Source organism: Manis pentadactyla, chromosome 12 (assembly GCF_030020395.1).
Source record: "Manis pentadactyla isolate mManPen7 chromosome 12, mManPen7.hap1, whole genome shotgun sequence".
Taxonomy (NCBI): Eukaryota; Metazoa; Chordata; class Mammalia; order Pholidota; family Manidae; genus Manis; species Manis pentadactyla.
The window spans coordinates 80,660,177-80,678,774 of NC_080030.1; the positions used below are offsets into that span (position 1 = coordinate 80,660,177).

The 18,598-nt window shown below is 37.1% G+C and overlaps 1 protein-coding gene across 9 annotated transcripts in view; it reads left to right on the forward strand.

Annotated features, from left to right (window-relative positions):
• DOP1A (DOP1 leucine zipper like protein A) overlaps nucleotides 1-18,598 on the forward strand; it is a 134,860-nt gene that overhangs the window by 112,641 nt on the left and 3,621 nt on the right. For all 9 annotated transcript variants that reach the window (XM_036896955.2, XM_036896946.2, XM_036896951.2 and 6 more), the window contains 10 exons: nucleotides 9,705-9,771; nucleotides 9,921-10,065; nucleotides 10,234-10,313; nucleotides 11,153-11,262; nucleotides 11,503-11,652; nucleotides 11,801-11,862; nucleotides 13,170-13,322; nucleotides 14,089-14,225; nucleotides 15,060-15,115; nucleotides 16,203-16,367. In XM_036896955.2, the coding sequence (XP_036752850.2) occupies nucleotides 9,705-9,771; nucleotides 9,921-10,065; nucleotides 10,234-10,313; nucleotides 11,153-11,262; nucleotides 11,503-11,652; nucleotides 11,801-11,862; nucleotides 13,170-13,322; nucleotides 14,089-14,225; nucleotides 15,060-15,115; nucleotides 16,203-16,367 (1,125 nt within the window). The remainder of the gene's footprint in view (nucleotides 1-9,704; nucleotides 9,772-9,920; nucleotides 10,066-10,233; nucleotides 10,314-11,152; nucleotides 11,263-11,502; nucleotides 11,653-11,800; nucleotides 11,863-13,169; nucleotides 13,323-14,088; nucleotides 14,226-15,059; nucleotides 15,116-16,202; nucleotides 16,368-18,598) is intronic.

Sequence of the window (18,598 nt, forward strand, 5' to 3'; positions counted from 1 at the left end):
ATGTTCATTGTTCTAATGGCTGAATAACAGATGTTTTGGGTGATGATGTGATCTCTTCACCTTCTCATAGAATTCTCAAGGTATTTTAACCAGATATATGATATGAGGCTAGGCATGTAAAAAAAGAAAAAAGAGGGGTTTGGGAAGGGAATGTGTATTTATATGTATACAAAATGTAAATGCACTGACATAAAACTGTTAAAATAGTAGTTAGTTTGGGGGCATGCAGGATGGCTGATGGGGAACTTCATAGAGGATGGTCATTTGAAATTAGGGCCTTGAACACAGACAGTCTTGGAAAAGTCATTTTCTCTCTGTTTTGGAGTTTCCTGATCTATGTTAATAATATATCTGATGATTTGATGAATTCCAGTTACCCTTAACTGCAAGCACCATGATATCACAGACAGTCTGTTTTTTTTGGCTTGCCAGTATTCTAGGCTTATAATAGGTCTCCAAAATATACTTGCTCAGTAAATGGAGGCGGCAGAAGCAGAAAGCCTTTGTGGAGACAGAAAGGGGAAGGGCACAGTGGGACAATGGGTAGATGAAAAGGAGATGGGAGCTATATAGGGAAGGACTTTGCATTTTAGTTTAAATTTGGTCTTGGACAGGAAGTGAGAGTGATTGCAGGTTTTGAGGGGGGACATGACTGGCAAGTTAGTGGTTGGATAGTTCTAAGGGGAAAGAGGTAGGCTAGGAATTCTTTTGCAAGTGGAAGATAGGAAGTGTGTGATCTGTTGATGAGATTGAAAAAACAGGACAAAGAAGAAGAAAACGGAGCCAGCAAATAAGTTAGAAAAGGAAATATCAGAAGGAAGAAAACCATTTATATTCAGTGTTCTAGAAGTAAAGTGAAGTTAAGGGGGCATAGATAGTACCTTCAGAGAGGTTAAGGAAAATGAGGAATAACAACAGGGTGTCTGTATTTATTGATGATTTGGAGAAGACTGATTTAGGAGAGATTTCAGGAGAAATTCCTCTTTGAAGATGTTTGATCATGAAAAGAAGTTACAAGGTAGCAGGAGGAAATAAGATTTGGAAGTTATCATTAATGGTAAGGAAGACCTGATGATGTTGAGTAGTTAACAACAAAGACTTTAAAGTTGTATACTGCCCAAGTTCAAATCTCAGGTCCTTTATTTCTCAGCTGTTTGGCCTTGGGCAGGTTATTTAATCTTTCCATCCATAAAATGGGGAGAATAGTGTCTACCTCATAATAGTTGTTATAAGGATTAAATGAGTTGATATTTGTTGAACTCTTAAAACAGTGCCTGGAAAATAATAGGTTTTATGTAAATGGAGACTGCTACACGATTCTAGAGAGAAGAGGGCTCGTTGATAGCAAGAGATTCCAGAAACAGCTAGGAGGAGATGGAGAACACAATGGCAGGTTTAAGAGAGAAAAAGTATGCATTTTCTCTAAGGCTTGGCCACGTGAAGGCTGATCCTTCAGTCAGTGGCACAGGAATCCCTGGGGAGCTTGTTAGAATGGGAGCATCTCAGGCCCCACCCCGGGCCACCCAAATCAGAACCTGCTTATTAACAAGAGTCCAAAGTGATTTAAGTACACACTAAAGTTTGAGAAGGACTTCTTAAGACTTCAGTGGGGAAGGAAAGGGTAGAAACTTTTCCCAAAAATTTTTACATTATCTAAGAAAGTTCAGTGATGTCATTAAAGCCAGTGACAGTAACATGTTCTCATGTTGAATGGATATAAATTCAACTAAGTGCAAAGAACTTCGAACTTGTAGTCAACTTCTATAGCTCCAGTGATGGTTTTACATAAGTAGAGATGTGATTCTATATATACAGACTTAGCTGCTACCCTACTGTCCTTAAGGGAACAAGCAATTCTGGTTTGGCAATCAGTAGTCTAGAAAATTCTGAAATAAAGAAGAGAGAAGTTGAGGACTGTTCAGTAAGATGGCCTCAAAGCTTTCTGATAAATGTGGGAGTTTAGTCTCCTGGCAGGAAGGGGCAGTGGTAAGAACTTGAGGAAAGCAGATCAGCTGTAGTAACACTGAAGACCCAGTCAACCAAAGTGAGCTAGAGATCCTGCTCAAGAATTATAGAGATCGAGATGAGATTAAAGATGGCGACGTGAGAGGAGAGACACAGACCTCCTCCCAAAACCATATAATATGAAAATATAATTAATACAACTAATCCTAAAAGAGCAACAAGAAAGGAGGCTGTGCCAGACTGCATACACCTGAGAAAAGAGAAAAACCTCATGAAACAGGGTAATGTACCAAGGCTGTGATCTGACGGGACCCAAGCTCTTCCCCCACCCCAACTCACTGGCAAGAGAAAGAGAAATGGAGCCGGGAGGGAGTGGAGGCCTAGGACTGCTGAACACGCGCTCTGAAGATCTGCTCTGGGAGTACAAACCTACATTGCATGGTGATCTGGAGATTAATGGTGTTGGAAAGCTAAGACAGGCAGAAAAATGGAGAGACTGAGCATTCAGCCGCTTGTGGAAAACAGGGATACACATCCAGCTGCTCTAGGAAACAAGAAAGGTGGGCACTCTGAGAGACTTTTTAACAGCAAGAGAGCTGCTAAAGGGGCAAAGATTGCATGGAGCTTACTGCTCCGGAGAAAGGACAGGTGGACAAAATTGGGGACACGCTGCGCAGCAGATTGGGAAGTTTCAGGAGCTTCAGACACTCCATCCGCCTGGCTGGCTACGCAGCTCCAAGGCCCCCCACCTTGATATGCAGCGTTCTGCGCCTTCCTACCAGCTGGCCGGCACCAGTTTGCAAACCGGTAGCCCCTGCCCTGGCATCAGGCCAGCCAGAGGGAGGCCCCACTTAAAGCAGCCTCAAATGCAAAGAATAGGAGCTTACACTTGTGGCTCAACCCACTGGTTCTGACAGTGGAGACAGGCAAAGCAGCCGAGCAGCAGGAAAAAGCTCTTTCTCCTCCCAGGCTGCTCCCCTGCAACCCCCAACATCACTCCAGGGGCTGAGCAGCTCCAGAGAGTGGAGCTTCTGGGCGCTAGAGGGCACCACGTACAAATATGAAATGTCAAAGGAACATGGTTCAAACCAAAATCCCACAACCATCAGAAAAAGGGCCAAGTGAAACTGAACTCATCAATCTTCCTGAAAGAGATTTCAAAATAAAAATCATAAATGTGCTCACAGAGCTACAAATATATATCCAAGAAACCAGTGAGGAATTCAAGAATGAGATACAAACATCGAAGAATACAGTATCTGAAATGAAACATACAATGGAGGGATTGAAAAGCAGATTAGATGAAGTAGAGGAGACTGCAAATGTAATACAGATTAGAGAAGAGGCATACAAAGAAGCTGAGGCACAGAGAGAAAAAAGATCTCTAGGAATTAAAGAATATTGAGAGAACTGTGTGACTAATCCAAAGAGAACAATATTCTCATTATACGGGTACCAGAAGAAGAAGAAGAGAGAAAAAGGGATAGAAAGTGTCTTTGAGGAGGTAATTGCTGAAAACTTCCCCAGTCTGGGGAAGGACAGAGCCTCCCAGGCCATAGAGGTACACAGATCTCCCAACACAAGGACCCAAAGAATACAACACCTAGACATATAATAATTAAAATGGCAAAGATCAAGGATAAGGACAAACTATTAAAAGCAGCCAGAGAGAGAAATAAGATCACAAACAAAGGAAAGCCCATCAGGCTAACATCAGACTTCTCAGCAGAAACCTTACAGGCCAGAAGGGAGTGGCATGATGTATTTTATAAAATGAAGCAGAAGGGCCTCGAAACAGGAATACTCTAACCAGCAAGATTATTATTTAAAGTTGAAGGAGGGGTTAAAAATTTTCTGGATAAGCAAAAGCTAACAGAATTTACCTCCCACTACCATCTCTACAGTATATTTTGGAGGGACTGCTATAGATGGAAGTGTTTCTAAGACTAAATAGCTGTCACCAGAGGTAATAAAACCACAGTAAACTAAGTAGAACAACTAATTACTAAGCAGATGCAAAAGCAAATCAACTGCCCCCAAAGTCAGTCAGTGGATAGACAAAGAGTACAGCATATGATACCTAATATATGAAAATGGAGGAGGAAAAGAAAAGAACTTTTAGATTGTCTTTGTAAAAGCATACTAAGTGAGTTAAATTAGACTGTTAGATAGTAAGGAGTTATCCTTGAACCTTTGGTAACCACAAATCTGAAGCATGAAATGGCAATAAGTATATATCTATTGATAATCACCCTAAATGCAAATGGTCTGAATGCATGAATCAAAAGACATAGAGTCACTGAATGGATAAAAAAACAAGACCTGTCTATATGCTGCCTGCAAGAGATTAACTTCAAACCCAAAGACATTACCAGACTAAAGTGACGGAATGGAAAAAGATATTACATCCAACTCATAGGGAGAAAAAGCAGGAGTCACAGTACTTGTATCAGACAAAATAGACTTCAAAGAAAGAAAGTAACAAGAGACAAAGAACGACATTACATAGTGATAAAGGGGTCAGTCCAACAAGAGGACATAACCATAATAAATACCTATGCACCCAACACAGAAGCACCTACATATGTGAAACAAATACTAACAAAATTAAAAGGGGAAATGGAGTGCAATGCAGTCATTTAGGAGACTTTAACACACCACTCACTCCAAAGAACAGATCAACCAGACAAAAAATAAGGAGGCAGAGGCACTGAACAACACATTAGAACTGTTGGACCTGACAGACAGCTACAGAACACTCCACCCAAAAGCAGCAGGATACATATTCTTCTCAAGTGCACATCAAACATTTTCAAGAATAGATCATATACTAGGCCACAAAAAGAGCCTCAGTAAATTCACAAAGATTAAAATTGTACCAACCAGCTTCTCAGACCACAAAAGTATGAAACTAGAAATAAATTACACAAAGAAAAGAAAAGAAGCCCACAAACACATGGAGGCTTAACAGAATGCTCCTAAATAATCAATGGATCAAAGACCAAAGAAAAAAGAGATCAAGGAATATATGGAGACAAATAAGCCAAAGAATTCAACATCGCAAAATCTGTGGGACACAGCGAAGGCCGTACTAAGAGGGAAGTGTATTGCAATACAGGCTTACTTCATAAAAGAAGAACAATACCATATGAACAGTCTAAGTTCACAATTAATTAAACTAAAAAAAGAAGAACAGATGAGGCCCAAAGTCAGTAGAAGAAGGGACATAATTAAGACCAGAGAAGAAATAAATAAACTTGAGAAGAATAAAACAATAGAATCAATGAAAGCAGGAGGTCGTTGTGAAAATAAACTAAATAGATAAACCCCTAGCAAGACTTATCAAGAAAAAAGAGAATCTACACGCATAATTAGAATCAGAAGTGAGAAATGAATAATCAGTATGGACATCACATAAATACAAGGAATTGTGAGAGAATACTATAAAAAATTTTATGATAACAAACTGGATAACCTAGAAAAAAAGGATAACTTTCTAGAAAAATACAACCTTCCAAGGCAGACCCAGGAAGAAACGAAATCTGAACAGACCAATTACCAGCAACAAAATTGAACTGGTAATCAAAAAACTACCTAAGAACAAAACTCCTGGACCGGATGGCTTCACCACTGAATTTTATCAAACATTTTGTGAAGACATAATATCCATCTTCTGTAAGGTTTTCCAAAAAGTAGAAAAGGAGGGAATACTTCCAAACTCATTTTATGAGGCCAGCATCACTCAAACCAAAACCAGGCAAAGACACCACAAAAAAAGAAAATTATAGACCAATATACCTGATGAACATAGATGCAAAAATACTCAACAAAATAGACAACAAAATATTAGCAAATCGAATTAAAAAATACATCAAAAAGATCATCCATCATGATCAAGTAGGATTTATTCCAGGGATGCAAGGTAAAATACTCAAAAATCCATCAACATCATCCACCACATCAACAAAAGGAGGACAAAAACCACATGATCTTCCCCATGCATGCTGAAAAAACGTTTGAAAAAATTTAACATCCATTAATGATAAAAACTCTAAACAAAATGGGTATAGAAGGCAAATACTTCAACATAATAAAGGCCATATATGACAAACCCACAGCCAACATCATACTTAATAGCAAGAAGCTGAAAGCTTTTCCTTTAAATCAGGAACAAGACAAGGATGCCCATTCTCCCCACTTTTATTCAACATAGTTCTGGAGGTCATAGCCATGGCAATCAGACAACACAAAGAAATAAAGGGCATCAAGATTGATAAGGAGCAAGTTAAATGTCACTGTTTGCAGATGACATGAGATTTTCCATAAAAAACCCTAAAGAATTCACTCCAAAACTACTAAAACTAATTCCTGAATTCAGCAAATTTGCAGGGTACAAAATTAATATGCAGAAATCTGTTGCATCCTATACCACTAACGATGAACTAACAGATAACTCAGGAAAGCAGTTCCTTTTACAATTGCATAAAAAAAATAGAACACCTAGGAATAAACCTAATGGAAGAAGTGAAAGACCTATATTCTGAAAACTACAGGACACTCATGAGAGAAATTAAAGAAAACACCAAAAAATGGAAATACATCCCATGCTCATGGATAGGAAGAATTAATATCATCAAAATGGCATCCTGCCTAAAGCAATCTACAGATTCAGTGCAATCCCTATCAAAATACCAACAGCATTCTTCAATGAACTAGAGCTAATAGTTCTAAAATTCATATGGAATCACAAAAGACCCCAAATAGCCAAAGCAATCCTAAGAAGGAAGAGTAAAGCTGGGGGAATTATGCTCCCCAATTTCAAGCTTTACTACAAAGCCATAGTAATCAAGATAATTTGGTGCTGGCAGAAAAAACAGACCCATAGATCAATGGAATAGAATAGAGAGCCCAGCTACAAACCCAAGCATATAGTGTCACTTAATAATACAATAAAGGAACCATGGACATACCATGGAGAAATGACAGCCTCTTCAACAAATGGTGTTGGCAAAACTGGACAGCTTCATGTAAGAGAATGAAATTGGATTACTGTCTAATCCCATACACAAAAGTAAACTCGAAATGGGTCAAAGACCAGAGTATAAGTCATGCAACCATAAAACTTTCAGAAGAAAACATAGGCAAAAATCTCTAGAATATAAACATGAGCAACTTTTTCCTGAAAGCATCTCCTAGGGCAAGGGAAACAAAAGCAAAAATGAACAAATGGGACTACATCAAGCTAAAAAGTTTCTGTACAGCAAAGGACACCATCAGCAGAACAAAAAGGCATCCTGTAGTATGGGAGAATATATTTGTAAATGACATACCTGAGAAGTGGTTAACATCCAAAATATATAAAGAACTCACATGCCTCAACACCCAAAAGCAAATAATCTGATTAAAAAATGGGCAGAGGATATGAACAGACACTTCTCCAAAGAAGAAATTCAGATGGCAAACAGGCACATGAAAAGATGCTCTACATCACTAATGATCAGGGAAATGCAAATAAAAACCACAGTGAAATATCACCTCACACCAGTCAGGATGGCCAGTATCGAAAAGACTAAGAACCCAAATGCTGGCGACAATGTGGAGTAAGGGGAACCCTCCTACACTGCTGGTTCAACCATTGTGGAAAGCAGTATGGAGGTTCCTCAAAAAACTCAAAATAGAAATACCATTTGACCCAGGAATTCCACTCCTAGGAATTTACCCAAAGAAAACAAGTTCTCAGATTCAAAAAGACATATGCACCCCTATGTCTATCACAGCACTATGTACAATAGCCAAGATACGGAAGCAACCTAAGTGTCCATTAGTAGATGAATGGATAAAGAAGAGGTGGTATATATACACAATGGAATATTATTCAGCCATAAGAAATAAACAAATCCTACCATTTGCAACAACATGGATGGAGCTAGAGGGTACCATGCTCAGTGAAATAAGCCAGGCCGAGAAAGAGAAGTGCCAAATGATTTCCCTTATTTGTGGAGTATAGCAACAGAACTGAAGGAACGAAACAGCAGCAGACTCAGACTCCAGGAAGGGACTAGCAGTTACCAAAGGGGAGGGATGGGGGATGGCTAGTGGGGAGGGAGGGAGGGAGAAGGGGATGAAGGGGTATTATGATTAGTACACATGGTGTCTGGGGGTCACGGGGTATGGGGGGAACTTGATAATATGAGTTAATGTAATCACCATATTGTTTTTCATGTGAAACCTTCATAAGCATGTATATCAATGATACCTTAATAAAAATAAAATAAAAGCTGAAGGAGTTTTAGACATTGAAGGTATAAAAAATGAAAGCAGTGTACTTACTCAATGTCTATAATTTCTTGATCAAAGATTAAGGTAACTGGTATATGATTTTTGAGAGATAAATGTAAATACTGGAAATCAAACAACATTCTCATGAAGATTTCTGGTTCTTCTAATCTTTGATACTCTCTGATACTAATCTCTGATACTCTGGATACTTCAATAAACTTCTCTAAGACTGTTTTGTCATGTCAAGCAAGAAACACAGTATGTGCCCTACCTATACCTCTGATTAAAGACTAAAGAGGGAATGTATGTGCAGCTCTTTGAATTGCCACCAAAGAACCCGTATAGCTAATTTCATTAAAAATTAAGGCTATCTAATGTGACTTGTAAAACTTCACCCCCATAGGATTTTGCTGTTTTCTCACCTTTTTCTTTTCTCATTTCTCAGAAAAAGAAAGATCCTACCTCCTTCTTCAAGTGTGTGTACTCCGGTTCAGTATTTAAACAAAAAGTTGGATATTTTCAGTTATACTGGAAACTTACATTTTTAATTCCCTTTTAAATTTTCTGGCAGCTTATTTTTTCTCCCCAACCATTTTACTGATCCTCTAAAAATTCCTAATTACAAAACAAATTGATATGAAGATTGCTCTTTAATATCACTCTAATATTAGCTTAAAAATAATCATGCATATAATTTATCTTAAGTCAAAGTAAGTGGAATTTTAGCAAACAATGGAAACGGGAAAAATTTTTTCATGAAGTATTTTCAATCTACATATTCACACACACACACATGCACAAAGGGTAAGATACCATTTCTGTTACAAATTAAAATTAGTGGGGTTCAGGTTTTGTTTTTGTTTTTACTTTCTTGTTGGTATATAAAACACATACAGAAAAACATACAAATAATTACACAACTCCAGTTACTACAAAGTGAACATACCAAATGTATGATCACAAATCTAATTAAGAAATAAATCATTGTATGTCTGCTCAGGTCCCTTCCCAATTGCTGCCCCAAAGATAACCACTGTTCTGATGTCTAACACCACATATAAATGTTGCCCTTTTTTGAACTATATATATATATATCTTTTTATTTCATTTCTGCTTTTTTCATGCAACATGTTAATTCATCCATGTAATTTCACAAAGCTGTAATTTATTTCCATCACTGTTTAGTATTTCATGTTATGAGTATGGTACAATTTCTCTCTTCTGTTGTTGTTCTTTCCAGCTTTTGGCTTTTACAAATAGTGCTTTTATGAAGCCCACCCTTGTACATGTGTTTTCATGCATATGTGCATGCATTTCAGATGAGTCATAGGATACCACATGTATAGTCACTAAACATGTAAATAGAGGCCACAAAACCAGTAGCTCACTGTGAGAAATTAGATTGCATCATATTCTTTACACTGATATTTCCTGTTCGTTTTTCTCTTTGGCCCTTTTAGGGTTTTGAATGAGTTTATTATGAAAAACCCTAGTTTGGAAAACAAGAAAGATCAGAGAGACCTTCAGGTAAGGCATTCTGGTTGTGGGTAGTTGCTCAGACTGTGTTTCTCAGTGCCCTCAGCTCTCCAGTGGGGAGGTGAAACAAGATCATCTGTGAAGTTTTATGTATGGATGGATGTATCTGGGTGTGTTAATGGCTTTTCCTTTTTCTTTAGGATGTAACTCATAAAATAGTGGATGCAATTGGTGCAATTGCTGGTTCTTCTTTGGAACAGACAACATGGCTGCGACGAAATCTTGAAGTTAAGCCTTCTCCCAAAATAATGGTGGATGGAACCAATTTGGAATCTGATGTTGAAGGTATTGATCCCAAACATTTAGGTTCATATTTGTAGGCATATATTCACTAAGAAATCATTTCAGGTAGTGGGGATAGTACTATAAAATCATCCCTTTTCTCATGGTTACTGGGTAGCTTTTCTCAGTGAGAAAAGACCTAACTGTTTATCTGTCTTTTCTCTTATTTAGATATGTTATCACCTGCAACGGAAACCTCAAACATAACTCCTTCAGTTTATAGTGTCCATGCATTGACATTACTCTCTGAGGTAAATACTACCAAGTTTTTTCACATGAACTTTCGGTGTCACAATTAAATATTAGCAAGTAATTCTTACAGACGAGTTTTGAATTTGGAAAAACCATTTTGTACTTTTAGAAATTGCTGTATAGAATAAACAGTTTTGACTTTGTATTTGGATTATTTAGTTTGTTAAATATTAGTGATTATAACTTCAGTTATTGCTCCCCTTCCCATGCACTACTTTGTAAAAGGGTACTTTTTAAAAAGAAAAGTACTTGTTTCACATTAAGATTGGGAGGGGTGTGAAGGTGGTATAATGATGCTTGCCACTGTAAAGGATCTTACAGTTCACCTAACATTTACGTATCTACATCCTCTGAAATGTGCTTTTTAAATATATATCACCTTATAGGTCATTTTTATAGTAAGACTAAAGCCATTAATTAATTAAAGCCACTAATAGCTATTAATTGACAAGAGTTGGAATTTGAGCAGTTCAGTTCGTTTGGCTTTTTTTCCCCCAAACCTTCTTTTAATCAGGTCAGGGAAAGAGAATTCTGAGTTTCTAATCTTAAATTTGCCATCTACTCACTGTCACATTAGATGGTTCTTGACCCCTCTTCTTCTATACTTCCCTATCTCAGTTGGAAATAGTAATATATGCCCATACTTATGTTGTATAATTATAATGGACAATAAAGCAAATAAGGGCAGGAACCATAAATATAAAAATGGCTTAAGGGGATCTGATTTTAGATTTCTCTAATATTAAGGTATTCTAGGTTTTCTTAGACTGAAAGCCACCTCTGAATACTGTCAGTTTCAGTTCTTAGATTAACTCCATACATTTCTTATGTTTTTTAGGTTTTGGCACATCTTTTAGATATGGTTTTCTACAGTGATGAAAAGGAACGGGTTATTCCTTTACTTGTGAATATTATGCATTATGTTGTGCCCTACCTCCGAAATCACAGGTACTGTTATTAAAGTGGATCTCTTAATTAATTCATAGCCTGCTAGAAAAAAATTGTGTTCCTGTATTGCTATTTATGGAATTATGACAAAATGGCATTATTTTTACCTTGAATTGAATGATTAAAAAAACATTATTTCTCTTATGTGCTGTTTCACATCGTTTCAGGTAAATTGAGCACTTATGAATAATTTATTTATAGTTACAACATACAGATTAAGGTGGTTCTCCTTCCTCCTAGTGCACATAATGCCCCTAGTTACCGAGCCTGTGTCCAGCTGCTTAGCAGTCTGAGTGGGTATCAGTACACACGGAGAGCCTGGAAAAAAGAAGCCTTTGACCTCTTTATGGATCCCAGCTTCTTTCAGATGGATGCCTCTTGTGTCAGTCAGTAAGTCACTGTCTTGCTTTTATTCGACATGTAATGTATCTTACAAAATCTGTTTAAATCAAATGCTATCCTGCAGAGTAGAACACTGTTTTTTAATACTAACAATAACAAAATCTTAATTACATATCATAATCTTTGTCTCTTGCAGTTGGAGAGCAATTATGGACAATCTGATGACACATGACAAAACAACATTTAGAGATTTGATGAGTGAGTACATGGGATTACAACAGAGGCAGTATCTCTCCTGTACATTGCCCATTCTTCTTCTTATTTTGCTTTTTTCTAGAAACTACTGAACTCTTTGTCAAGTTATATTTAGTACCTTATAGAAAAATGTTAAAACTTAAAGAGAACAACATAGTGATAAATAATAAGTAGAACTATTCGGCCATGTCTAATTGTTTCCCAGCACACATAAGCACTCAAGAAGTAATTATTGAAGAATGAAAGACTGATAGGTGGTGGGGGGCAGGGAAAGGCAGGCAATTGAATCCAATCTATTAGATAAGTCACTCTAAATCCTAGGGCTCTGTTTATCTCCTCTGAAGGAAGGGAGGGGTCAAAGGTCAGAATCACTCTTTAACTCCCTTCTATTCTATCTTGATTGGCTTTATATGCTAGTATTTCATTTTTAAAAAAGGTTTTCTTGATTTTTACTTAAGGTTGGAAGTTATTAAACTAATACCCTTAAATAGCAGTAAAGTTGAATGAGTCTGTATGATTTCATATAAAGTCTTCAGAACAAGCTGCAGCTTCCCCATCTGGAAAAGGGGCAGCATATTCTCTCTTATCTTCTCAGAGTTGCTTTAAAGGTTCAGATTTACCCATTCAACAAATATTTATTAAAAGGCAGTAGTGGGCCAGGCCATTATGCTAACCTTAACCAAACGAGTAAGATTATTTCAGGAAGCAGTCGTGAAGGAAATAGGGCAATGCAATAGATTTTAAATAACAACTGAAGAGCTCATATTTGAGATGAAACTAAAGAAGCCAACCATGAGAAGGCCTTGGGACAAAGTATTCCAGACATAGGAAACAAAAATCAAGCAGGTCTTGGGGTAGGAACAAGCTGGCTCCATTCAAGGGACAGCAAGCCAGACCCTGTGGCTACAGAAGAGTGAGCTGGGCCTAGTGACAAGGCGAGAGGAGAGCCAGGTCGGCCAGATAAGGCCAGAGATCATTTTTAAAGCCATGAGAAGGATTTAGGCAGATGGCATAAAATATTAAGGGGTTTTATAAAATGGCATTGTTGGCAATTTCACCTTCTGAAAACTAGTTTTCTGAAGTTTGCTCTCCCCACATCACCACCCTCATGCTTTAGCTTCTGGCTCGTGTGTTCTGGGTCTGTCTGCCAGCCCTTCTGTCCTGGAGAGGAGCCCTGAGTCCTCTGCCCGAAGCCTCCTCTCACTCTTGGACATGATAGGGTATCTAGCATTTTTTAAACAAATAGCAGAATAATTCTTTTTTAAATGACTGAATGATAATATCACAAGTACTCTCACTTCTTTTTTCAGCTCGTGTAGCTGTGGCTCAAAGCAGTTCACTTAATCTCTTTGCAAACCGAGATGCTGAGCTAGAGCAGAGAGCCATGCTTCTCAAGAGATTAGCATTTGCTATTTTTAGCAGTGAAATTGACCAGTACCAGAAATATCTTCCTGATATACAAGGTAAATAGTGAAAAACTATTTTCTCTGTTTTCTAAACTATAGGGGTTTTTTTCCTTAAAAAATACTTTCCCTAAATTGTAAGCTAGGGGTGAACTGTACCAAGTGTAGATAGATGGAGAATGGTATAGAATCAGAGCATCCTGGGGCTGGGGTTGGGTGTTGTATAAGGTTTTTGATAACCGTCATCAGCTGTGTTTGGTGGCTCTGTGTCCTGAAGGATGTCAGAGAACTCACCATCACCCTGTGCCACCAGGAGGGGTGTACTCTTCACTGCTGAGTCAGCCACCAGCCTCAACAGCCATGAAGGACTGGGCTGGGAATGACTGTTGTGTCTCTTTAGTGAGATTATTACTCTGTCTCAGAAGATAAGTGACTCCTCCTCTCCTAACCTTTTATACCTAATGTCAGATACACTACATGTACATCATTTGTCCTGTGATTATCGTTTTAGAGTTGACTAGATCATGGACCAGTACCATCCATGAGCATATAAATACAGAAATTTAGACTAAGCGTTTAAATTTTTTATAGCAATTTGACAGAAACTGTTGAAGCTAGTAATAAGAAAATGGCATTTGTATTTTACATCTTTAATTTTTTTCTAGTAATTCACTTGTATTATATTAAAATATCAATCTGCAACAACAGATGAGAAATCTTTTTAAAAGTTGTTCCTTCACAAATAGTTTGAGGAGTACTAGACTAGATTATATAGAAGTTATATGAAAATGATGCTGATTATTCAGATACACTGCATTTCTTCCAGAGAGACTGGTCGAGAGTCTCCGTCTGCCCCAAGTGCCGACTCTTCACTCCCAGGTGTTCCTGTTTTTCAGAGTGTTACTTTTGAGAATGTCTCCACAACACCTTACCTCACTCTGGCCCACCATGATTACAGAACTTGTGAGTTAATTTTAATTCAATCAAGTTAGAAATCTATATTATACAGTAATGTGATTAGCGTCAACATGCTGACTGGATAAAAACTAATTCTGGAAGAGAACTGATCTTTAGTTAAGCCTGTCATTAACAAGTTTTTACATTTGAAATAGTAAAACAAGTCAGACTCCATCTCCAGTTGGCTTGGATTTCCAAATATGCAACATTCCCAATATTAGCTTGTCTCTTCTACACCAGATTTTTAACTTTATCAGGCCTGGTTCCCACGTGTGCAGCAGTACTTATAGATGACTACAGAGGGGTTAGCTGGATTCCGTGGGCTGGCATAATGCATGGACTCCCTCCTGACACGCAGCACCTACCCCAGTGAGGCCTGCTTCAGAGAGACTTTCACAAAGATTTTATAAACTCCCAACAATGATAAAACCTTCCTGAGTCCCATTATGCCAATAATCCCTTTTCCCTCCCTGAATTATACCATCACCTTCATCTGAATGATTTGTGGAGTTGGGGAAAGGGAGGTGAGTGAAGAAAAGGAAAGGAATCTAATGATTCTGAAGATACAAACATTTAGAACTTCCCCACAAAGAAATTGGCTTTAATATTTTTCCTTTTTTAAATAACTATAAAGCTATTCCATAATCAAATAAAAGCATGCTTTCCTCTCAGCTTTGCCAAATTATTGGCAAGGTTCTGTACTAAATTCTGTTTTACTTTTGGGAATTAAGTATGACTTAAAGATCCTGAAGTTGTTTGGATTAATGAAAATATAGCCTGAAGACAACTTGAAAAAGATAAGTATCAAATTTAAATAAACACTTATTTCACGGTCTTTAGGTGCAGGTATTTTTACTGATGGAGCAGGAACTCACTGCTGATGAAGATATTTCACGGTAATACATAATTTATTTCAGTATATTCTTGTCAGCATTTAGTACCTTAAAGTCATCCATAGTGTTACTTTACAAGTAGGAGAGTATAGATATTGTTTTATCCGAGTATTTTATATGGTTTATTGTTATCTGATCATATTTGGCCATAATATAGTTTCATATATTCCTTAAGGATCTTAGGCTGGATTAAACTGAAGCATTCATGACCTTTGGCCTCTAGGCACATTTAGCTCACAGCAGTATTGCTTCAGCCTCGAGAGTCGTGTGGGTTGCAGTAGGTCAGATCTTGCCCCTGAAACATGTAGCAAAGTCTTTTAAGAGTTTGCCTGTCCGTAGGTATCCATCATGTACGAATCTTCCATAATAATCTCAATTTAATGTACTATAATTTATTATTTTTACTAGAGGCAGTTTATTAATATGCAGTTAAATATAATGTTTCATTTATGTGGAAATTTTTATACAAATATGTTCATAAATTGAAGTTCTTTTAAAACCACCTGTACTGAATATTTTATTCTTCAGTGCTTGGTTTATAAGAGTCCCTAGTACTGTTTATTACTATAGAAAGTTCTCCCTGCCCCATTGTTGCAGCACGTTAAATAGTAGGCAGGTTTCTTGGTTTTACAACTTCTATTTTTGTATTTCTTGAGTATAACACAAGTAATTCTGTAATATTTTTCCATTCTTAAAATTTAAAGAACAAAAGTATTTGATTTGATGTTCGTTATGCTTCAGAAGATTGGAGACTGTTGAGAATTCGGCTTGGGATTGATTAATGATTGTGCATTGAGTCCCCTATACAGAATTTTATTGTTGTTAACAACCATATGATCAATAAATATGAGAGATGCCCTCTCAAAAACAAAAAAAAAACAAACAAAAAAAAAGTATTTGATTTGAGAACAGCAAAATTAATCATTACCTTGTCTAGCAATTACTGGCCCACCTATCAGGATAATTATGAAACTAATACCTGGCACTTTGAGATTTTCCAGAAACTACCTATTAGCATTAGCAACTGGTACAACTCTTACAGAAATATGCTGTAATACTGACTACAGTTTCAAATGTCTCCTGCGTACAGGACTTCAGGCCCCTCTGTGGCTGGTCTGGAGACAACCTACACAGGAGGCAATGGCTTTTCCACTTCATATAACAGCCAGCGGTGGTTAAACCTGTATCTCTCTGCTTGCAAATTTTTGGATTTGGCTCTGGCATTGCCCTCTGAAAGTCTTCCTCAGTTTCAGATGTAAGTAAAACCAAGGATGTTAAATGGGTATTTTTGAAAATGCATTTGCTTTAGCTAATGAAATCTAAGACTAATTTAAAAGTTTTTTATGTAAATTAAAATATTCATAATTTTTATTAAAATGTAATTCTTTGGGGGGGCGGTGACAGAGTTACTGGAAGTAAATGGTTGCTGGGGTTGTATTAAGATTAACAGACCATTCAGTCTGAGTGCCCACTGATGTGAGGCAGTGACTCACCAGCTTCAGTTCCAGTGTAGGAGACACACAGTCAAACAGGTGATGAATGTTCGCATGGCTCGTATGCAGGACACTGTGAGGCCACAAAGCTTTAGCTTTGAGGGTCAGAGCAGACCCTGAGGGCTTTTATACTGAGGTGGGACTCAAGAGGTGGGAATGGTCCTGGTGTCTGATGTATTGAAAGATCAATATTGTGGAGTAAGAAGGTTGGAAGATGCGGCTGGAAAGGGACTGATTCGTGCAAGGTTTTTTAGACCTATCGTAGAGAATCTGAACTTTAACCTAATGACGGTGGGAAGCCACTGAGGCACTTTAAGGAATGATGTTTATCACTCTAAGAAATGAAGTGAAAGTTTGTTTTAGAAATTTTATTTTGTATGGTTTGGAGAAAAGACTGGAGATGGGCAAGACTGGAATAATGGAGGCTTTTCAGATGACAGTGAATTGAACTAAAGAGATGGCAGAGGGGATTAGGGAAAAAATATAAGTAAATTCTCTTAAGTACTTTGTTCACAAATGCTCAGAATATTGAATTATGGTTTTCCATATTTAAATTTTTTAATGGATGAACCAAATAGGGTTGTTTTATCAAAATGTAGCAAAGATAATTTAAGAATTTGTCCACATGATCAAATATGTATTTACATAATGTATTATATCACGTTATTCTTTTAGAATGGAATATTAATAAAGAGTAAGATACTACAATCTTTCTTTTTATATTTGGACATGCTTAAAACTCCAAAAACTTCTGTTCCACAAGCTTACTTTTCTTTAATGATAAGAACTAGAAGTTGTTTTAGATTAATTCTACATCCTTTACATTATTTTTTCCATTTGGAAAGCATAAACATGTTCTTCTTGATGATCAGTGGTTGGGTATCTGTATCACTGATACTACTCCTGAAAAACCTCAAAAAAGGATACTAAGCAGAATTGTAGGAAGTGGCCAAAATTAACTAATCTTCAAAAAGGTGGTCACTGTAGTCTTCGGTGCTCTAGGAAGAACACTAAGTAGTGCGCTCTTGGGACTGGCGTGGTCACTTCCATGATGAGAACCAAAGTGAGCTTATCCTCTTTACTTGTCAAGATATAGTTAATAGAAAAGGGATGAAATATGCTGTAATACTGACTACAGTTTCAAAGAAATTTGTTTTTTTAAACAAATCTAAAAAATAGTAGAAGACAACATGGAGACTTTAATCTTGAAAGAGTAATCTTTCTAAGCATGATTTTTTTCTAAAGTTCAAAATACTTGATAATAAAATTTTCAAGTTTGTGGGTGACTAAAAAGGACCATAAAGTTTAAAAAGCAGCAGTGAGTTGGGAAAGGTATTTGCAGTGTGTCACAGAAGTCTGACTTAATATGTAAAAATCCCAATAGGAAAATGGACCAGTGACAGAGCTACTAAATAGTTCATGCAGAAGGAATGGCTTATAAACATACAAAAAGGTGCCCAGCAATATTAAGAGGAATCCCCATTTAAGTTATAATCATCACAATGGTAAAGATCTGAAAGCGTATTTCCCTTTCCTCTTACCAACAGAAAGCAGCATTCTTATGCTTGTTGGAAGTGCAGATTGATACTGACCAGTTGTTTTCCAGAGAGGTTATATTTACCAAACTACATTTCCTCTTTAAGCCAGTAATTCTACACCCAAAAGATTTATCCTACCACTATATTCTTAGATATGTGCAAAAAGCAGCACCATATAAGAGTATCTGTCATGGCACTATCTGCACTAGCAAGAAACTGGGCAATCTAAGGAAACTCATTAAATCAGTACCTTCCAACACTGGAGTATGTAGCTGTTAAAGAAGGATGGAGGTCTATTATCTCACTCCAAATTATGTAAATAGAAACAAGCAGCAATTATGTTTTTAAAAATTTATTTTGAGAGAAAGGGGTTGGATGTATGAATATATGCTCTTTCATACATAAACACTGTGGATGGATATACAAGAAACTGTAGATATTGATGGGTCCTATAG